The sequence below is a fragment of the Perca fluviatilis genome, chromosome 7 (assembly GCF_010015445.1).
Source record: "Perca fluviatilis chromosome 7, GENO_Pfluv_1.0, whole genome shotgun sequence".
Taxonomy (NCBI): domain Eukaryota; kingdom Metazoa; phylum Chordata; class Actinopteri; order Perciformes; family Percidae; genus Perca; species Perca fluviatilis.
This window is the reverse complement of record NC_053118.1, coordinates 24,642,233-24,664,877: the sequence shown is the minus strand read 5'-3', so window position 1 is coordinate 24,664,877 and position 22,645 is coordinate 24,642,233. Positions and strand designations below refer to the sequence as shown.

Genomic DNA, 22,645 nt, shown 5'->3' with positions numbered 1-22,645 from the left:
ACACTCATAGAAAATAAAGGCCTCATTCAGTCTGGGACAATGACATACACACAACACTGTTATACGCTGAACAAATACATGCTGCAGATAAAGACAATGGAAAGACAATGCACACAAGCATAAGTTGAACACAAAGTCATACAGTGGTACTGTCCCTGGGTGCTCCCTCTGCACTTTCTCTCTGGCCCTGGGTGTTTCCACACAATGCGCTGATGTAGAGAGGCCTTCTGACCTAAACAGGCCCAGCCAGATAGGTGAGTAACGCTGTGTGCATATGCAGCAGTATTTCCTGCAGGATGTGTGTAATGTGTTGACTGGGGTTACTTCTAAATGCACAGCAGAGCCAGTTTAAGTGCAGCAGTTTAAAAATGGCTACTGGATTTCAGGGCTTTCCTTGGAAGACTGGAGCAGTGGCATTAAACGTTCATACTCCACCATAGTACCATCAATCCACTTAAAAAGTAGGTTATTAGATGCATGTTCTCATATAGTTTTAGTATACAATAAATGGTAAAATGTTCTGAATTTAAAGCATCACCATACCCAAGAATCTTGTGGAACTTTCATTCTATTTAACTGTTTCTCTGTGGTGGCAATTTTCCATCTGTGGTGGCCCATCACAGTTAAATGAATGTTGGGACATGAAGCAAACACTACAAACGTGTGCAAGCAAGCATGCATTGGCAAGAGCCTGTGCACAATGGTGCATTTGTGTATGTGAATTTGCACATGTGCTGTGTTGTTAATCTTTGCCAGCTGTGCGTGGCAGTCCCCCTGACCTCTGACCACTGTGTTGGAGCCAATAAGGGCTGCTGACTGGAGGGCAGGGGGGCCTGGAGGTCTCTAGGAGCTGGGACCTCTTAGCATGATTACACTCATTAAGTCAGCATTCTGCAATGAGTGATTGGCAACAGGCTTCATTTCCCCTACTCACTCTCGTTTGTGGATCGGTACAAGTCTCACTTATGAGAGCGAGACGGTGGTGCTGGGAAACCGGAGGAAAGGGTAAGACTTGGCCTTTTTATTAGTGGACAGGTTTACTTCCACGTCCTACCAAATTAAATGATTCCTCAAGATGAAAATGCACTCGACTGTTAAAGATGTTGTCCTTGCTTTCATTTATTACTTACCAAAAATATCAGATAGCCCTGACCTAAAAAGCCCTGACACACTCTGGACAACACCAACAGGCCTTAATATTCTATTGCTTTTTTTTCCCCCCACATTTGATTCATTGTAACAAGGCAGAACAACAAAGTCATTCATTACTAATTAAAAAAAGCAATACTATAGAATTAGTCTAACGTCTTTCAACGTCAAGCATGTTCACATGCACACACTTGCACATCAACACACACGCAGTGGGAGTGTAATCCTCTCAACAGGAGTGGGAATTTCACAGCGGCCGTTGGAGCGGGACACCAAGATGACGCATGGACTGTGAGGCTGTGTCCCCTTAACGGCAAGCCAACTGATACGCATATGTCCACACACACAATGCAGCAGCGCTGATTAAGGGAATTTCCATCATGTGCATGGCAGACAGGAAAGAATAAAACAATTGAGGTAAAAATAATAATTACAAAGGCTAAGTCATAAAAAGAACACTTCAAAACAGGCGGGCTTTTTCAAGTATGTGAGCATGTGTGTGTATGCTAATTGCCACATGCCGACTGTGGTCTCCATTATTAGCAGACTCCAGGTTTTCTCCATATGAAGGGCACAAGGAGGCCTGCTAGCCAACAGTTTGCTCCATATGGGGACTGTTACCATGCACATGTGTGTTTGTGTGCCTCCTTTATAACTTCATTAATCTTTAGTGCCAGTAATCCTCTTGCCACATTACTATTGATGTGCGTCTTCCGAGGTTTCATTTCCAGTGTTTCTTGCAGTGAAGGACTGTCAACAGCTCTGGTGTCAAATCAGGTGACTACATGGACGTAGGTGTGTGCATGTGTGTGACGTTTTGTTGACTGTCCTTCCCAATTTGAGCCTGAAGTGACTCTGCTCAATTTACAGGCACTGAGGGAGACAACCTGGCCGTAAGAGGGTGGATGAGGACACGAGTGCCAGAGGGGAAACTCCTGTGTAGAAAACGTTTTGATAATCAGCCTCTAAGGCCAGTTTATCAGAGGGCACTAAGACCTGCTATATATGCACTTCCTGCAGCCTAAGCTCCAAATCTGTTGCAGCTCTAGAGGATGGACGTGCTATAAATACACAGCTTGACCACAAGTATCCTCATCCATATTCTGTTTCTCTCTAATTCAGGAATCCTAAATCTGGACTCCAAGTCTGAATGTGTATGTGTGTGTGTCTCATGCACACATTAGTCCATGTTAATTCCCTCGGTCCCCATAGGATCCCATCTGTAACAGACATTATCTTAATCTCACCAGTGTTAATGACTGAACATAAGCCTCCCCACCCTAAATTATGTAATTCAATGCATTTCACTCCTTTAATGGCCTATGTTGGCTTTCTTTAAAGTGCTTAGCCTAATCTTGGCTCAGTTTGGCTGTAAACAACAAGCTGGGGACACACGACAGAGTTAATGGGATGCTCTTCTTACTAAAACTGGCATCAGCTGAGAAGAGTCCCCCAGGGATATGTGATGTCCGTAATTCTGAGCTCTAATGTGCTGAGAGGCCACAGTGGTATAGGATAGATCACAAGATTGATTAGATATTAGGGTGTGAATCTTCACTGGCCTCATGATTCAATTCTATTATGATTATCCTGTCAACGACTCGATACGATTTGATATCACGATGCATAACTTCCGGCAAATTTAAGATCTGGCCAAGAGCCCATTCAAGCCCATTTCCAATTTTTCCAAATTGAGGCACCAATTACAACCGTTGAGGCGGGCTTTACATGATGACGATAGCGCAGCGAAGGTAAGCAGCTTTTTGTTTACATTCATCATGACGGTCTCCGACCCTCTCTCAGTTACAACTGAGAAGGGTCTGGTGTCAACCAGGCTATAACGATGCACCACCTCCTCAAATGTATTATATACAGTATATTGCTACACATGATTTTCATCAACCATTTCCAGATTTATATGAACTCCCATTTTTATTGCATCTGGTCTTAAAAAGACACTTCCTGAATGTAGCAGAGTCTGAACACAGAAGACAACAGACAAAAGGCAAAAACTGAAAAAGCAAACTGAAAATCAACAAGCAATATCAGTAGGCAATATTCGATTATTGTCTGTTACTGCATCAATGCAGAATCATCCACATCTGCATCGCGATGCAATGATTAATTTCAACACTCCTATTAGATATATCTTCTTTCTATAATCAAACAATATTGTGACCTAATGTCTCATTGTTAAAGCCAAAAGCACAAACAAAATCAGAAGCATCTGTGGTGAAGCTCAGATTTGATCCATTTTATGAAACGTTTTCGCCTTGCATACCCCCACTATTGTGTTAGTCTTGAAGCAATTTACTTTATTGACTTGTCAGTCCAATTTGATTTACCTCATACTTAGCAAACCCAAATTAAAAGGACAGCAAAGCAGACCAAGAGAAAAACTAAACCAACCATTGCATGCAAAGTTTAAACTATGGCACAATATTATTATTATTGGAGGTGCAACGATGAATCGATTAGTTGTCAACTTTTAGATTAATCGCCAACTATTTTGATAATCAATTAATCAGTTTGAGTCATTTTTTTATAAAACAAAAAACAAAACAAGATTTCTCTGATTACAGCTTCTTAAATGTGAATATTTTCTAGTGTCTTCTCTCATCTGTGACAGTAAACTGAATATCTTTGAGTTTTGGACAAAACAAGACATTTGAGAACATCATCTTAGGCTCTGGGAAACACTGATCCACATTTTTCACCATGTTTTGACATTTTTATATATTAAACAACTAATCGATTAATCAAGAAAATAATCAATAGATTAATCGACTATGAAAATAATCGTTAGTTGCAGCCCTAATTATTCTTCACAATACGTGAGTGACAGAGGTCCAAATCAGATTATAAAGTCTATGGATGATATTGAATCATAATGTAGTTGATATCAAATGGTGTTAAATGTTGTATTTATTAGCTATGGTCACAACCAAAACTGTGTCAAATGGGCTTGGCTGAGCTGGCACCCATGGATATAACCAAAAGGTGGAAAGGTGTAACCAGCCAAATGGGTCAGTGTTGTAACTCTACTTGGAGCATAATAGTAGCTAAACTTGTCCAGGTCAATAACCTGTGAAGGCATGTGGCCAAGGTCACTCTTACGACATTTACACGTATTATAGACTTGGTTGTGCTATTAGTGCCTTGGCAGGCATGACTAATGCAATGTCTGGGTGAAACTGGTCTGAATGAAATGCTTCTAGCAGGTCATTGCTATAACTGGAATCAAATGCCAGGGTAAAATATGGTATGTGACAAAAGGCTTCTTTACAATAAATGTAGCCTGAGGGGTGTCTGTGTGTGATTTAGTCATAACATCATTTACTAAATATTTGCTAGTTAATCTGTGTGTGTAAAACAACCTCCCTGATCACTCAACATGTGCTCACGTTCCTTTCACACATGGAAACCACATTGCCGCTGGGAACGAGATTGTAATGAACTTGGCCTCATGATAAAGTATTTTAAAGAGTGGCACTTCAGGAGTTCATGACCACAGGTGAGGGTTGGAACATAGATCGACTGATAAATCGCCTTCAGGCTCAGCTCCCTCTTCACCACAGAAAAATCTCATTTACCTCATCTGTCATGCCACTGCAAAACCTTTTCACTACTTCAGTGACCTCCGCCAAAGAGATAGGCGAGATAAGTTAGGGCACCCTGGTGGTCTTGAAGTTGGGGCGCAGACTATAGGTTGGGCAACCCTGGTTCACGTCCAGCTGGGAACTTTTGCTGCTTGTTGTTTCCTGTCTCTCTCTCCAATCTCTATACTGATCACTGATCATAAAGCATAAAATGCCCCAAATTATTAGAAAAATGCATGCAAGTCCTTTAAGTTTACAGCTAGGCTTAGACATTTCTTAAAGTGTTCCTTCCACCACCTAACAATATCCCTCGTCGAGGTGAGCAGTTCTCTCCTGCTGAGAAGAGCCTGGGAATGGCACTGCCGGTCATCAAATTATCTGGAAAAAGGAGCAATGTCAACCCCTGTCCATGAATTGAAATCCAGAGACAATACTATCTCAGGCTCATTCTCTCCAAAAAGATGACATTACATGTCCTGAGAGCCAGTAGCCAGTCAGTCCACCAAGGGCCCTGCTTTTGCCCACGGCTATGTGGGCAAAATGCTATGTGGCAATGCACTACAACTCTACACTTCTTTGGCTGCGCCAACCATCCACAAGATTGTGGCACCATGTTAACGGTGTCGGGAGACCAGGTCCGACAGATTACTGCAAGCTCACTCAACCTGTTGCTAATTCATAATAGGTCACTGAATCACTCTTATGGCTGTTTTATGGTTCTGCGGAGGCTCCACGCAGAGCTTTCGCCGTAGCCTATGTAAGTGGCCTGATGTTTATACTTGTGCGCTGGTGTGTGTGTCGAGCCAGCATGTGTGTGTGTGTGTGTGTGTGTGTGTGTGGTAGAGCGAGGTAGAGAGAGACCGTGACGGTGATTAGCTTTGGAGCGAGTACCGACTCTAGAGTCACTGGGACTGGTGGGAAATCTTTAGCAGGAGAAGTTAACCCTCTCCTTGATTTCATGTTGTTTATGGAGAAGGAGAACCAGGAAATGAGTCGGGGGGGAAATGCAACGCTACCAAGCCACTGCCGAGCGATGTGCGTCACAGCGACGTGTGTCGCTGCGACGTGTAGTTACATTTTTCGGGAGGTGCACGTCAGGCTACAGCGTAGGGTCCGGCGTAGGTTTGTGTCTTCACGTACCTACGTGCGTAGCAACGGCGTAGATCTTACGTTGAAGTATAAATCAGCTTTTAGTCTGGCCCTTAACCAGTCAGTGATTTTTAATAATATATTTATTCTATGAAAGTTAATTTTCTTCCACTTACTTAATTACATTCCTACAATTTTAGCATACGATGAATGTTCATGTGAGCCCTGTAAGGTCCACAGATCCTTATCATAATCATGAGCTCATCTGGTGTATTTGCTGGTCTCCACAGAGAAGTTAAAGGTCAGGAACAGGAGCCAATAACTATGAATAAATACACACCCCCACATACAGATACACAATGAATCAAACATTTTCAGCATGTTTCTCTGTCATCGTACCTGAGTGCCCTGCTCAGCTTATCATAGTTCATTTGGGGTTTACACTTCCTGGCTCCCCACAGCCGGGCCACTTCATCCGGGTCCTTGATGACAAACTCGCCGTAGTCCCCCTGCCAGGCGATGACATCATGATACTCTTCTTTCCTGAGCAGCTCCAGGATGAAGTGCCACAGCTGGATCTGCCTGGACCCGGGACTCGACTCAGGCTTGTAAGCCCATTCTGGGAAGGCGATCCCTGTAAAAGACAGATAAAGAGAGCGGGAGGGTTACTGTGTGCGTCATAATAAATAGCAAATGATGCTGTAAAGAGCAAATGTTGTAAATACATTTTTTGCTAACAAGACTGTATCTAATTTCGAACAACTGAGTGACATAGAACTCAAATGAACCCTGAAAAATCTTGTTTCTGTCCTGAAGAGAATTTTTGACTTTTTTGGAGAAGCCAGGCACAAGAAAAGACAAAGGTATGATTACAATTAGGAGTCAGAAATTGTAGCTGTTTCAGGTGAGTGGAGTAGAGGATTATAGGTGTCTAGCAAAGTATAGATGACACATACAACAAGAGCAGCTGAGTCAAGCACAGTGTCCTCGTCCATATCTTAGATTGCATAGCTGTCTTCGCTACTTTCAAGTCTTCGCTGAACTTTCACTCTCCGGACAATCTTCAAAAAAAAATTCTGAAGCAATTTTGTTTTTAATGGACAGTTTGACAGAGTAGCAAGCAGGAGTAAGGACAGGCATGATGTAAAGAGAAGAGAGAAGTGGCCAAGTTGGCTCAGTGAGTAGAGCAGGCGCACATGTACTTAGAGGTTTATTCCTCGACGCAAAGGGCCAGGGTTCGAATCAGACCTCTGACGATTTCCTGCATGTCTTCCCCCTCTCTCTCACTGTCCTGTCAAAAATTAAAGGTGGAAAAGCCCCAAAAAATAATCTTTAAAAAAAGAAGAGAGAATAAGGCATCTCATAAACAATGGCATACAAAGCACTGTAACATGCCTTAACCTGCTGCATCCTAGGATGCCGCTATAACTTTTAATATAATAAAATTTAATAATTGTCTTTATCTTACCTCTGTGGACAGAGGTCTCTATTAAAATGACCTAGAAATGCTATTGAAGATGCAAATAAAAATGTAGACGGCCTAATGTGGAGGTAGACCAAGGCTTTGGTATTAACCACATTCCTCTAATGGCATTACCACAGCAGCTCTTCACAGGAAACACACATGCACACTGAAACTACAATACTAAAAGTTGTAGTGTTAGTGGGCTTCATGGAACAGTTAGGCACATGAAAACTCTTTCCACTTCTCCTCCACCTCTTTCCTCTCATGCAGTCATTCTTTCCTATGACAGGAGGAAAACAACATGGCCAGTCATCTCTCCTGTCTATCCCTCCATCTTTCTCTACCCGCTGCTCGAAGGAAACGAAGAGTAAGAGACACAGAACGAGACTGTGGGCGTGGGTATATGAGTGTTTGTATGAGCATGTGTGTGCCCAAATGTACGAGTCAGAAAGAGTGTGCCAGTGCTTGTTTAAAAATGTTTGTGCAAGTCTCCCACTAACATTCTGTCGCCTGGGTGGTCAAGAAAGTTTGACACGACCAAGCAAATTAGACTATAACAGAGTAATATTCAGCCAGATATAGCCTGGACTGGATTTTATTTTATCAACAATCATCCTCATAGCATAGAACTGATAAATGCACAAGTGAGGAGCTGGAGTTACCAGAGAAATAGCATCCATCCTGATAAAGTGTTGCTGTGCTGGACATTTATTGCCCGCTGATGTTAATTTATAATGGTTGGTGCAAATAACACTACGCACCACGTTACACTGAATAACCAGAACAATGTAGTTACCTGATGTAATGAAATGCAATACAATAGTGAATAAGTGTATAAAACAAAATTAACAAGTTGATAGAGTTTTAGAGAAGTAATATTTAGTAGAGGGCTTTTTTTATTTATTTATTTATTTTTACACAGGTGACAGGTTATTTATTGTATTTCTCTATTCTCATGATTTATTTTATAATTACTTCCTTCTTTGGGGGGACCTGGAAAGACATATGGCTAGCATGAAGTCAGTGTTTGCAATGCGTTTAAGAGCACTGCATGCAAATGGAAACAGAGGAAATGAGACAGGCTGGGCTAAAGATTGGAAAACAAACAGGCCCAAGTCAACAGATTATGGATGTGCAGGCTTGTCAATGGATTTGCTGGATGACAGCCTGAGGCAGAGATAGATAAACCTTATAATCTCTGCTGCACTAGCCTGTTCTGACCATTTAGTCACTGTTACATAACACTAAATAATGCTGATAGCACATCTGCCAGACCTTTATGAATCTGTACATAGTACTGGAGCATTCATCAACATGAGTTAACAACTTTACTTTTGTATGCTATGCAAGAGACCCACCAAAAGCAGGCACATTTTGGTTTCCAGTTTTTCATTAAATAGGCAGAAAGGAAATCTATGCAGGCCACTAGATATTTCTTGCCACCAATTTGTGGTGGTTTTCATCCACAATTATGTATTTGCAAGGCATGGTCACTCAGTTGTTCCACCTACCAAGAGTCATTTTGTGATTCAAAATAAAGATTTTTGAATATCAGTCAAACAATGTGCGTTCACATTTTCAATCTCTGAATTCCAGACAGGATTTTATCATCGTTGACTATTATGCAGATAGTAGGTGGCCAATGAGGAGGTCAACAAACAGGCTGTGCAAGCAGCTTAGCCACTGCTACAGATTATTGTTCTTTATAACCGTGTGAAATATCCATGGATGTTAAAACTGCATGAACTGCGCTGTCTGTGTCTGTAATTTCTCAGACTTTCCAGACCTGCATAAGTAGGTAGCAGTTAGCATGCAAATTAAACAACACTCACTGTCATTTTTTTCCTTTTTCTCTTCCCACCTTCCTCCTCCTCTTTCACTTTCAAACTTTCAAACAAACACTTGTTGCACGATCAGACCCTGAGTGAGCTACAATCACATAGGAAAACACCGGGGGCAATCATAAACATACTGGCCCAGTATGTAACACATAATCACCCACACACACACACACTCCTACTGCAGAGGACAACATATTATTTCCAGACATAGCAAACTGATGGTGACTGTGTCAAGACAAGTCAAGATGTGACTGGTCAAATCACCAATCTGGCTGAGGTGAATAAATGAGCAGTGCTTAATATATCTTAACCACCGACTCTTTGGTGCTGCTGTGGCGCTGGAAACAACATTACAGCTTTTAAGAGTTTGAGTGTGCAAAAGTAAGTCAGTAACTTTGTGTGCCTGTGTATGTCTGTCAAGATGCATCTGTAATGATCTTTTTGACTTTAGCATGGACCACAGAGGTCACTATATACACACACATTATATTTCAGGTCCTTGGGTGAAATGGATCTCATGTAAACACTTGGAGAACTGCCAGCCATGCCGTTTTTGAAATAAGGCAATAGTGTGTGTGTGTGTGCGTGCTCATGCGTGCGTGCGTGCGTGTGTTGGTAGGGATTAGGTTTAGAGGAATGCTGAGACCAAGAACAGGTGCCTTTGTCCTTCTATCCACCCAGAGTCCAACCCAGGCTGAGCTGTCCTGACTCACACTGGATCAGCTATCAGACACACTCTGATCCGTTTCATCAGCGCTGTACACCCAATATGAGAATTTTTGGAATCTGTGTGAGCGTACGATCGGTGTGAAGGTAGGATGAAGAAGAGAGCGAGGAGCAGCAGCAGCAGGGAAGAGCCTGCAGAGCACGACCTAACCCCCTCCACCACACTTAACCTCTCTGACCTCGACTCTCCCTCTCTTTGGCTCCTTTCCTCCCTCGCCTCGCCACCCCCCTCCCAGGGGAGACACCAGATAGCCATTACAGCATGCAAGCCTCACACACACACTTACACATAGACAGACATCAATAATGTAGGGACTGGTGTGGAGGGTTGATGATAGGGGTGCGCCTAATTTCTGGCCTGGGACACTAGAGAGTGCAAGTGCGTCAAGAGGTGTGTGTGTGTTTGTGTGTGTGTGTGTGTGTGTGTGTGTGTGTGTGTTTGTGTGTGTGTGTGTGTGTGTGTGTGTGTGTGTGTGTGTGTGTGTGTGTGTGTGTATGTGTGTGTGTGTGTGTGTGTGTGTGTGTGTGTGTGTGTGTGTGTGGTGTTGGGACAAGTGAGGGGCAGGTGGTAGAAAGTGATGCAAAGGGGATGAAGAGGAGTAGGATGAAGGAGGGAGTGCAAAAGGAGGGAGAGAGGGGGTGGAAGTGAAAGAGAAGAAGGCAAGATGAGATGGCATGAGCACTAGGACAAGTGGAGAACAGAGAAAAGAAAGTAGAAAAAGAGACGGGGGATGGAGATCAGGGAAACAAAAGTGGGAAGCGCGAGAAAGAGAGACAATGGCAAGAGTGGGAGAGGAGAGAGGGGGTGGATGGAGGGAAGGAAGGAGGACGAGGGGGGAGGTTGAGGGAGCGATGAGATCATAGCTCGTCTGGTAGTCTGTTGTCATCCAGATCAGATTGCTTATCCCCCCTTCCCCTCCTCCTTCCCACTCCCCTCCTCATCCTCCTCCGTTCTAGGAGAGCGGATGCCTCTTTTTCTCTGTGTGATCTTGGTGGCAGGCCCCTAGCAGACTTCTAACACTGTTGCTATTCCAGCTATGTGTGCGCCGCTCACCAGCCCAACAATGACCTTCACTCTCTCACACGCCGCAAGACCAGAGAGGGGGGTCAGGGGAGATGAAAGCAAAAGAGTGGTAGAGGTAGGAAAGAAAGAGAAAATGGCTATCATCCCTATTTTACGTCATGTCTGTCTTGTGCTCTTTCAAAAGCCCCACAACACTACTTGTGAAAATTATAAACACAACTTGAAAGATTTTACAGTAGAAACAGCTAGTTTAGGCAATTATTTACAAGCAAAAGGTCTGGAAAGCAGCTTTCTTCGGCTTCTTAAATGTGTTTATTTGCTGCTTTTCTTTGACATATACGACCACCACTACTGTAGCAGCGCTATGGAGCAGTGCAACGCAATACACGTCCTTGCTTCTAGTTTTTGCTATTCAACATCAACAGCTGGTAGCTGTAATGCACACAATGGTGCAACACACCAGGAACACACCAGGAAAGGCTAGGAAGACGAAGACTGCTAGCAAGCAAACATGGATGTAAACAATGCAAGCTTTGCAAATGTTTTATAAAGGAAGGAAATGTATACACACAATGCATTTGGGTGAGAAACAGTGTTTGTTTAATAGAAATCTCCACAGGGAACCTTTACCTGAATAGCTTTGTGTTTTGGAAGGAATTTTAAGTTATTGGGCTCTGAAAAATGATAATAGACATTTTTAACTATTTTCTGATATTTTATTGATAACATGCTTAATCAATTAATTGAGAAAATTACAGTGAATTTATCTGTGATGAAAATAATCATTAGTTGCAGCTCTAAAACATTTGACAACTACAACGCCTCAAAAGGCATGATCAACTGGATCACCGAGCTGGGACTGAAGTGCCAAGAAGGGCGAGAACTGATGGGAAAGAGGTAGAGACAGACGGGCAGTCAGACAAAGTATTGGAGTGAGAAAGGAGACGTGGAGGAGAGATTCCCAGAGCTGCGAGTCCTACTCAGCAGCAAATCAACTGACAGGTCTGTGCCAAACTAATAGTGGAGTTGCAGACTCAGGATTTTTATACAGGGCCAGGGCCTCTGAACAGCCATTAGCGGCAGTTGGCTAGCACCGTGCTACTTTAACCCAACTCAGCTTTAACATGGATGTGGGAAACGACCAGTGCAAGTGTGTGTGGGTGAGGGGGGTGAGGTCACTGTCGGCTCTGAGAGTCTGTAAAAGCACTAAAAACTGAGAGTCAGTATTTGCCTATAGCACATTCATACACAAGTATTATACAGCCTTGTCTCTGTCACAGCTGCTTGGATAAGTGAAACTGCCTCAAGCGCTTGGGGAGACAGAGAAGACAGAAACACAAGACCAGGAGGTGGAGGGGAGGGATGGTAAGATAATAAAAGACTTGGTGGGTGAGACAAGAGAAAGTAAGAGTGAAAGGAGGGAGAGAAAAGAGGAGGGTGGGCTCTGCAGGAGAAGGAGTTGGAGGGTAATCAGAGCCCATACGCCTGAATCCCAAAGTGTCTGGACTCTTCCCACCAAGTCCATTAAAAATTCATTAGGCCAATACTGGAGGAAGACTAGAGAGTGGGACAGACAGAGAAAAGACATGGTCACAGGAGAGGGACAGAGAGCAAAAAACTCCAAACATTGATGGGAAAATTTAATAATTCTGAAGGGAACCTTAAACTCAAAATGTATTTATTAAAAATGCTACTTCCAAAAAGTTTTTTTTGTACTAGTTATGTATTTTGAAATTATTATAAACTGCAACATAAAAATGACACAATCAGCTAAATGTATAATCAGATGTTTTAAGCTGCCACCAGTGGAAATGTCTAGTAGAGATGCAGATTAGATCAGTAACTTTTGACTGTTTGGGCTTAAGTTTCCATTTGAGTTTCACACTGGTTCACTTTAAGTTCTGCAGAACTTGAATGAGACGATAATAAATAAGTAGGCAAGTTGTTTGATTAATTACACAAGTTTGTTATCATGGTTTTATTGTAACATGCAGAGTCGATTTAACTCTAACTATCGAAAGAAATGTGGGTTGTGAATAATCGAGATGGAGGAATCGTTCTTGTTGGAGGTCCATGCTGGAGCCAAGAGCGTTCATGTCCCCTGCAACAACTGAATGACACACATCACACAGAAAAACCTGTAAGCCTAGCAGGCTGCTCAACTATTCTAAGAGGTCACCGACATTCTATATTTTCTATAGGCTTTTACTCACTGCCATAAAGCTGCAGATGAGAGAAACAGAGAAAGAGCAAGAGGGAAGAGAGTGCTTTGTGGCCTTGGAGGGGCCAAAAATAGCCCACACACACACACACACACACACACACACACACACACACACACACACACACACACACACACACACACACACACACACACACACACACACACTGGGGGTTATTGTTCAACAGAGAACACACAACATGGATGAGGAGAAGAGGGAAAGTACAGAAGTGCTGAAGAGGAAGAGGAGGAGGTGATGAGGGAACAAGTGGGACAGGGAATGAGGAGGGCATGACATAAGATGTTGACTCTCGGCCTGTGTCTTTTCCAGGAAATTGTAGTGGTGCAAGAAAAAAAAGAAAAAGCCTGAGCATCTATAGGGATCCTCTCTTCCAGAACAAGCTCTTCTCTCTTTACATAAAAATATAAACTTGTCAAGTCACTGACAACATAGTACCAAATGTCCATTAGTTGAGAAAAAAGGCTTTAAAGTGTGTGGAAGAGTACAGTATATCAGGGTTAACTTTGAAAGCAAAAACTACATTTGGTTTATCAACTGACTAAAGCACTTTATTAAAAAAATAAATGAATAATTCCATTGTTATCATTAAGGGCTCTACTTGTGATTTTGCATATTTTTTTTACCACTAAATTGAAAATTACTTTAGACTCTGAGAGTCTGAGAGTCAACTATTTTTCAAAGCAAATTGATTTCCAATTTTCCACACAGCTATTTATTTCAGTACATTATGAAAATCAACTTGCAGAGATTTGAACATTTTTAGATAGTTAATCCACCACGGGGAACATTTGGTGATGTGAGCTCCCTTTCAAAGTTACAAATAAAGTGTGCTTATGCAGTTAAAAGTAGAGAAACAAGAATTTTAGATAATTTGGACAAAACAAAACAAATTTGCCATGACAAGTAACTTTCAAGTTAACGTTCAGCAATAGTGTAAGTATAATCCTTAGCCTGCCTGAACCAATAAAGTTATTGCATGATTGAAAATAATTGCCAAATGTAATGTAAACTAGACTAAAATATTGTGCAACAACCAGGGTCTATTAGGACTGAAAACAAAAAGACAGAAAAGAAACAAGTTTAACGGATTAACCACTAGGTAAAACTAACTTAGTGAAAACTTGATCACCTAAGAGGGGTCGCCTGGTCTCTAAAGAGGCTGAGCCCGTTGGTGATAACTTAATTTTAGGCTGTGAGGACCCCAGTGGTGTAGTATCTATCCATATGGGACAACTGAACACACTATACAGTCCATGTAACTAGCAACATGTACACACAACATGAGGTTCTTCGCTTGGGAGGCCTAAGAAAAGGCACAAACACACACTCGCAAAAAAGTCACAAATGCATGTCGGAGCACCATGTGAACAAAAACACTGAGCAGTGTCCACACACAAACACACATAAAGCCTCAAGGCACTGTCATGATGTGGTCTCAGGTGGGCTGGACAACTGGACTCTTCTCTGTGTAATCACACTTATAAACAAGCCTAGTGGGAGAGTGTGCGTTTGTCTGTGTGTGTGTGTTCCCCAGAGTTAGTTAAGAACAGCAGAATAATATTGTGTCAGAGAGAGAGAGTCCTGTTGCTCTCAAGGCACTGTTAGGTATATTTACTGTCACCAAAGTGACACACTGCTCCCAGGACACTAACCTTTCTCCTTACACACACACACACACACACACACACACACACACACACACACACACACACACACACACACACACACACACACACACACACACACACACACACACACACACACACACACACACACACACACACACAGTCAGCGGCAGTTGGTAGTTGAGTTACCCGAGAATAGGGGGCTTAAAGCCGGGGTTGGATACTGAACGTTAACGGTATCTATCGGACGGAATAGCAATGCAGATTAGACGTTAGAGGCAACAGAAGCATTGCAGCATGTCACACTAGTAAACACTAAGGTTACACTTGGCAGCAGGTAACGTTAGCCTACCGTTAGATAGTAACTGGATTAAACATGGTTAAAAAGCTGACAGCTAAACGGTGTAAAAGTCTGACTGTATTTCACTGTAGAGGATTCCAACACCAGGACGTACAACAGTCTGCCGCTAAAGACACAAACTAGCACTTGGTCACTGCTGCTGTCAGAAAAACAACATACGTAGATGGGACTAAATGGTGCGTTTACTTGAAACTGGTAAACCTTAAAGTTATTGTAAAATACCCTTTTCTCATCTGTTTTTGTCGTTTAACAGCAATATACTGGTGAAATAAGTTATTATTACATTTTTAATAAATCATTTAAATTCCACTTTTTTTGTGCTGAACCAAAAATTGATCCGATCCGTAACTCAAAACCGTGATCCGAAGAGAACCGTGACTTTTGTGATCCGTTGCACCCCTATTTAATAGTGTGATACTCCATTGGCAGCCGTAAAGATGCTTCAATTGCTAGTGTAATTTTCTCTGTAATAAATAAATAGTGGGTGGATTTAAGCTTGTCAAAAAAATGTTTGAACTATGCTTTAAGTCCCTATGAAGCAAATTCTTCTGATGAGCATGGATGCAACAATCTTATATGAGTTTTTTTAAAAGTCTTTTTCCTGTCAACACAACTTTTCACTTTTTGGGGTATGTGTGAGAATAATTTCAATCTGGCAATGGAAACACCTTGTAAGTCATACTCTTCGTCATCATTTTCACTTTTACATTAAAATGTAAAAAGTAAAAATGTAAAAAGTTAGCTCTCCACACAATTTTTAAAAAATATGGTTTTAAATCGTTAGGGGCGTCTATGTCTGTGTATCTAAGCTAAATACATGATCATTTTCCCATGATAGTCAGATCAGTTTCTTCAAAGTTACTTTTAGGGAAAAGCCGTTAAGACCTAACAGAACCATGTTACAGGCCAGAGGCGCCTCTCTTCTCTTTCACTCTGAGGCCCCACCTAACACGCTGGTGTTAATGTACTTCTCCAGCCAACAGCTGGGCAAAAAGCTGCCAGCTGACGCTTCACCTCTGGTTCAACAACACACTGCCTACACTTACTACTGCCTGTAGGAGAGTGTGTTTGACTGTGTGCGCATCTCTGTGTGTAGGAGAGCATAGGGACCTCATCTCAATATCTATATGATGTGTATTGTTTTTTGTGATTAACATTTTTTTTTAAATCATACAAAACAACTAATACAACTTGCAACATGAATACACCCCGCTCTTCATCATCACCACCCACCCAGACAAAAATTAAGAAAAGATGACGCAGTAACCACAATATTCAAGACCATTCAACAAAATATTAACAAAATAGACAGTAAGTCGTAGACCAAAGAAACATACAACAACACCATAAGCCCATCATACACGTCTCTCCCCAGCACAATGCTTCCTAGGAGCCCTCCAGAAAGCTCAGGTACTTTCCCCATTTTCTAGTATAGACATCCAATCTGACAAACTGTTTATATATTTTTTCAAACGCCACCACCCTAGCCATCTCACAAGCCCATTCCTGGATTGACGGCACCCCTTCATTCTTTCATCCCCTTAAAATAATGGCTATCATTAAACTATGTTATACCATGGTCTGGGTGAATACTCGATTCTGATTGGCTGCAGGGTGTCCATTAAGTAAGGGTTAATGCCCGACGAGGTGTCCATTAATGGACGACCGCAGCGGAGGGCGGTTGCCTCCGCCGAAGTCCATTAATACCTGACAATGGACACCTCAAAGGGCATTAACCCGCTTATACCATGGTCACTTGCCAAATAACACATTTTTAAAACATTAGTTCATATCTTAATTAGTTTTACAATCGAACCAGACCATGGTATAAAAAGTGTTATACCATGGTCTGGGTGAATACTCGATTCTGATTGGCTGCAGGGTGTCCATTAAAAAGTGATAGAGGACACCTAGTAAAGGAGTTCGGTGAAACTGACTGTTTACTGTTCCAAATGAATGCGCTACATTAAATCAATAAGGAAATGTGGATTTATTATTTCCAACTCCTCCTCTGAACACCACAGGATGGCGCTAAAACACACAGGCTGCAAGAAGTAAGTTATACTGGCCCTCTGGACTGACTTTGTTTCACAGCGAATAACGTTATCTCACATCCCGTTCACTGTTCAGCTCGCTGCTTCAGCCTGCGCCGCTGCAGCCGACAGTAACGTTACACATCGCGGATCAAATTCTTCGTAAAAGTCGTTATATTGTTTTGGGGACAATGACATGGCTGGATAGCTAGCTTGTCTTGTTGTTCAACATACTGTCAAATAATTTTTACTGATTGCCAACTGTACACAATGTTATTGACTTTGGATCTTGCTAGCATAGCGTTAGCTTTCTGGCTCGTAGCTAAACTGAAGGGTTCTACCAGCTGAGCGGACTATATAAATATCTCCGGTTGCTAAGGGAGGCAAGTCGTATCTAAGGTTCTTCCTAATTCCTGGTGGAGAGAACAACATTTGCATTGCATAAGAACCTGATGGATGGGAATGATTGTTCCAGGTATTAGTCAAACCGTCAGGCGTAACCAGGGAAACGGAGTTATTGTTTGGATTAACTTTAGATTTCGATTGTAAAACTAATTAAAATATGAACTAATGTTTTAAAAATGTGTTATTTGGCAAGTGACCATGGTATAAGCGGGTTAATGCCCTTCGAGGTGTCCATTGTCAGGTATTAATGGACTTCGGCGGAGGCAACCGCCCTCCGCTGCGGTCGTCCATTAATACCTGACAATGGACACCTCGTCGGGCATTAACCCTTACATATGTATTGTTTAAATTTTATTCAACCTAGCAAAAGTCAAGCTTAGCTTTTAGAGCTGAAGATGACTCCATCAAACAATTAGTCAATTGAGTGAATATTAATGCCTTTTGACAGTTTAATTTTTCAAAATGCCAAATATGTACTTGTTCCAGCTTTTGAAATGTGAGGATGTGATGCTTTTACTGTTATTTATGACAGTAAACTCATTGGGTTTTGGACTGCTGGACAAATATAGTTTACAAGACATGACAATGTCAAAATGGGAATTTCACAATTTCCAGACATTACATAGACAAACACGTAATTGGTAAATTGAAAAAAAGTTATTTAGCAAAAATAATTGTTAGCTGTAGCCCTATTATCTTCATCCCAAGTTATTTTGATAACATTATTTCATTTATACTTGAGAACCATGGAATAGCAGTATGTGACCACAATATGCAGTTGGTACTGTGTGTGTTTGTAAGGTCAGTGGGTCAAAGGGTGACTTTGCCACACAGGAGTTAATTACATGTGGCATGATCAAACCGTAAATGGCGTAAATGTGTGTGTGTGTGTGTGTGTGTGTGTGTGTGTGTGTGTGTGTGTGTGTGTGTGTGAGAGAGATAGGTGGCACTTTTGGGAGGTGGTTTCCTGGAATGTGGTACTAGAGCGGGACAGGATGTTAGCAACTGTTAAGCACCACAACAACAGATCTGTTTCCTGTGTGTGTGTCCATGCATGTCATTTCTGATACATACACAAATCTGGCAAGAATCAAAACCAACTCAGGCAATACAGAGGAAAGTACTGAGAGGATGTTACATACATAGCTTGCTCAGTCTACTCAGAAAAAAAAATAATTATTTCTACTCAGACATGATTGTTTTCATTGTAAAAAATGTGAAAGTACAAGAACATTGGAGAAAACAGTCAAGACTGAGTGCTTCAAACTAAAAATATTTGAAGACTGTAACAGTGACGCAGAACTGTTGCACTAGACTATCTTTCAAACAAATGAGCATGCACTTCAGACCATGTGCAACTACTCACATGTGTGCACGTGACAGCAGGTACTGAAGATGAGCCAGAATCAAATGACAGTGCTCAGACCTAATACACAGAACCAGAAAAACAAGTCCACAATAACACCTTCAGACTAAAACACCCCATGTGCATATATTTATGTGAGTGTGTGTCAGTGCTGACTCAGTGCGTCAATGTTTTTGTAATTCAGCCTTCACAACGCAAACTCTCCTCCATTCTCTCTCTTTCTTTCTCTATGTCTCTCTCTCACACTGTCTCCTAGCAACCAGACACTTAAGGCCTAAAAATAACCCCCCAGAAACGAACAGAACAAAAAAATAAAGCATAAACGGCAATTAATCCTTTCAAGCCTGGAACACAGACTCAAATAGACCAGGTATTAGAAAGGGAAGAGTAGGGCAGGAGCAAGCGAGCGGGAGATGGAGAGACACAGAGATAAAGGAGTGGGATGGCTGAATCTGCCAGCAACAGGTAGTCGTCAGGAGACAGAGTTCTGCGCTATATGTGTGTGAGTGTGTGTGTGTGCATAATGTGCGTGTATACGAGCGTCTGTGTGCCCACTAGCCTTGGCTGGGAACAAGACAGAACTTTTCCACCCTCTCCAAAAGCTTCTCAAGGCAAACAAGGCTCCAGTGTAAACCAACCCAGTGGTCCTGCAACAAGCTGGCAACAAGGCCTGCGTTACACAGAGTTTGAAAAGGATAACATGATGCACTTCAAAAGTACCCCGCAAGGCCTCTCTTTTCTTTTTTACGGCGAGCACTTTTATTATGATTTCTTCCCTCGATCCTCTTTCTACAACATTATGAAATAAAGGTGATAAAACAACGCAAAAGACAACTGAGTCATGAGCACACACGTACACAGAGGCCTACTGTCTAGCGTCTGAAGCTGACACATTCCACAGTGGATTAACTTTTCTAGATGGGTGATGGCAAGTGAGAGACAAAGCAGTGAGACACCTGATCTTTATTTCAATATATAATCAGCTCCAGCTTTGATTGAAATGCTTTATGAGACCGAATTGTGTCAACAGTGCTTGGATTTTTACACCTTTTCAGATAACAGGTGATGTCAACTAGGTGGTAAAACTTCAAGCCATTCAGTATTCAGTGAGTTTGGCATGCACACGTTCTCTCATTTCCCAGAATAGCCTCACTATAATCAAGGACCTTGCAACTGGAAGTTGCCATACAACAGCAGCTGTGTTTTACCCCAGTTCATTCTTTAGAAATTGGGATCACGATGGAGCTTTGGTGATCTAACCCAAGCTAACATAAATCGGAAAATTGCTAAATCATGTAAACTGGTGACCTGCTACTTGCCCAATGCAATAACTATTCTTGTAGCAGGAGGTCAAATATTCTGTTAGGGACACTCAGCATGCAACCATGACATATTCTGTCAATATTTAGCCTTTACATACAAACTGCAAAGCAAGAGCAGGTTCATAGTATTCAAATGTCCTCTTTTAGTAGTGCAGCAAGCAGCAGCTGCATCTAAAAATGCTTTTTTATAACTGAATGAACAAAGCCATACATTCATTGCAATGACACACAATGTGGCCCTGAACTATTTAGACTGAAATGCATCAATGAATTCGGAATCTGTGGCAGGCCAATCAGTGTGAGAAGGATAGGGAACGGCCACTGTAAGTGGCTAATGTGTGGAGGGGGAGGGTCCTAGAGATAATCGAGCGTGTGTAAATGTCTGTGGGAAGGAGACAGATACACAACCTGCTATGTGTGTGTCTGAGCAATGAGCAAGCAAACTATTGACTATATATATATATATATATATATATATATATATATATTAGGGATGGTACGGGATGGTACGGTTCATGAAAAAACACCCGAACCGCTCGGTTCGCTAGTCTCGGTTCGGAGCATGTGTGTACCGCACGGTTCGTCAGTACACTGTTAAGGCCTTTTAATAGTTGTGCGTCGGCTCCACGCAGAGCTCTCGCCGTAGCCTTAAAAAGTGGCCTGATGTTTATGGTGCGTTCTTTTTGTCCACCGAAGTCATTTTACGAGTTGTTTTCCGGAGTTACGACCCGGAAGTTGCAAAAAGAACGCCACCGAGGTCGTATTTACGACTCGTCAAGTCGTCTGAACTCAGAGGACCCCGAGCTCACTTTCAAAGATGGCTACGTCGTGCATCACACGTAGTAAACATTGTGGTTATCTACAATTTTAAGCACTTTTGTCTTTGTTGTAACCAAATGAAGAAGTCATACACATAGCACTATATACTGCTACCTATAGGCATGTCGCTACAGTCTTATTAGGAGTTAAATACCGCCTAATTAGTTATTTTGTAGCTTGTGCAGCTGAAATTGGCTAGAGACGCTCGGTTGCTATATGACAACAATGGCTTTAAGCCGAGCCTTGAGCAGAAAGCAGAGCAGTAGCCTAACGTTAACGTTAATCAAAACGTATTTTCATGTATCAAACTGTGAAATATATGTGTGTAATATGTCAATAGCTGGGTGAATAGAATCCTAAATGTTACTAAAAATGTTACAAAAATAATGCAACAACCCGCGGTTATTCGTTTTCGACACGGATGTGACGTCACGCTCGAGCTACTAGTCGATAACGATACAAAAAGAACGCACCATTATACTTGTGCGCTGGTGTTGCGTCGAGCTGCGGTGTGTGTGTGTGTGGGGAGTGTGTGGTAGAGAGAAGTGAGAGAGTGCCGGGCGATTACCTTCGGAGCTCGGAGCGAGTAGCGACTCTAGAGTCATAGTAAAAGAGAAACAAAGTGTCTCCTCTGTGCTTTCTGACTACAGTGGGAAATATGTAGCAGGAGAAGTTAACCCTCTCCTTGATTTCATGTTGTTTATGGAGAATAAGAACCAGGAAATGAGTCGGGAGAAACCACGCTACCAAGCCACGGCCGAGCTACGTGATGTCGCTGCGACGTGTAGTTACATTTTTCGAGAGGTGCACGTCAGGCTACGGCATAGGGTCCGGCGTAGACGCAGAGGGGTCTGCGTCTACGCCGGACCCTGCGCCGTCGATTTGACGCACAACTGTAAAATGGCCTTTAACCTCTTACTGCCGTAGTGCCCACTTTATATACCTATGTTAAAACAGTTACTGGAAATGACGATTAGCGGGATGGGCGTGACAAACGCAACCCATGGCAGCTGATTGGACGATCGCGTCACATGGGTCTGGCTGGTCCCTAATTTCAAAACAGACTGTCATGGCGGCTCGTTCGTTTTAATATATATGTCAATGGTTCAGAGTACGATCTCATATTGTACTAAAATAGTTCACCGAAACGTGTTTCTGAAAACATTTTAAGCGAGAAATAGGCCACGCAGTTGCTGAATCTGTCTTCATTTCAGATCGACAAAGGTCAGTTTAAAAGATTTTCGTCAGATTTTGAGAGACACCGAACCGACCGCTCCTCAAGTGGAGTGGGGTGCCGCTGCAGGTCACGTCACGTCACCTCAGATGAAATAAAACAATATAGAACTGCCACTGTGTGCATGTTTTGTGCAACATGCATTCAATATGCTAATTTTGGCTATATATCATATGCTGAAGTATATTCTGGAGTGTTAAAGATTAAAAAAAAATAACAAGAACCGTACAGAACCGAAAAACCGTGACCCTAAAACCGTGATACAAACCGAACCGTGGGTTTTGTGAACCGTACCACCCCTAATATATATACATACATATATATATTTGTACTGTCATGACAGT

At 42.1% G+C, this 22,645-nt stretch overlaps 1 protein-coding gene across 1 annotated transcript in view; it reads right to left on the bottom strand.

Annotated features, from left to right (window-relative positions):
• The window catches only part of erfl3 (Ets2 repressor factor like 3), a 55,598-nt gene that overhangs the window by 12,420 nt on the left and 20,533 nt on the right, over positions 1 to 22,645 (bottom strand). The window contains exon 2 of the mRNA XM_039805667.1: positions 6,237 to 6,471. Coding sequence (XP_039661601.1) covers positions 6,237 to 6,471 — 235 coding nt within the window. The remainder of the gene's footprint in view (positions 1 to 6,236; positions 6,472 to 22,645) is intronic.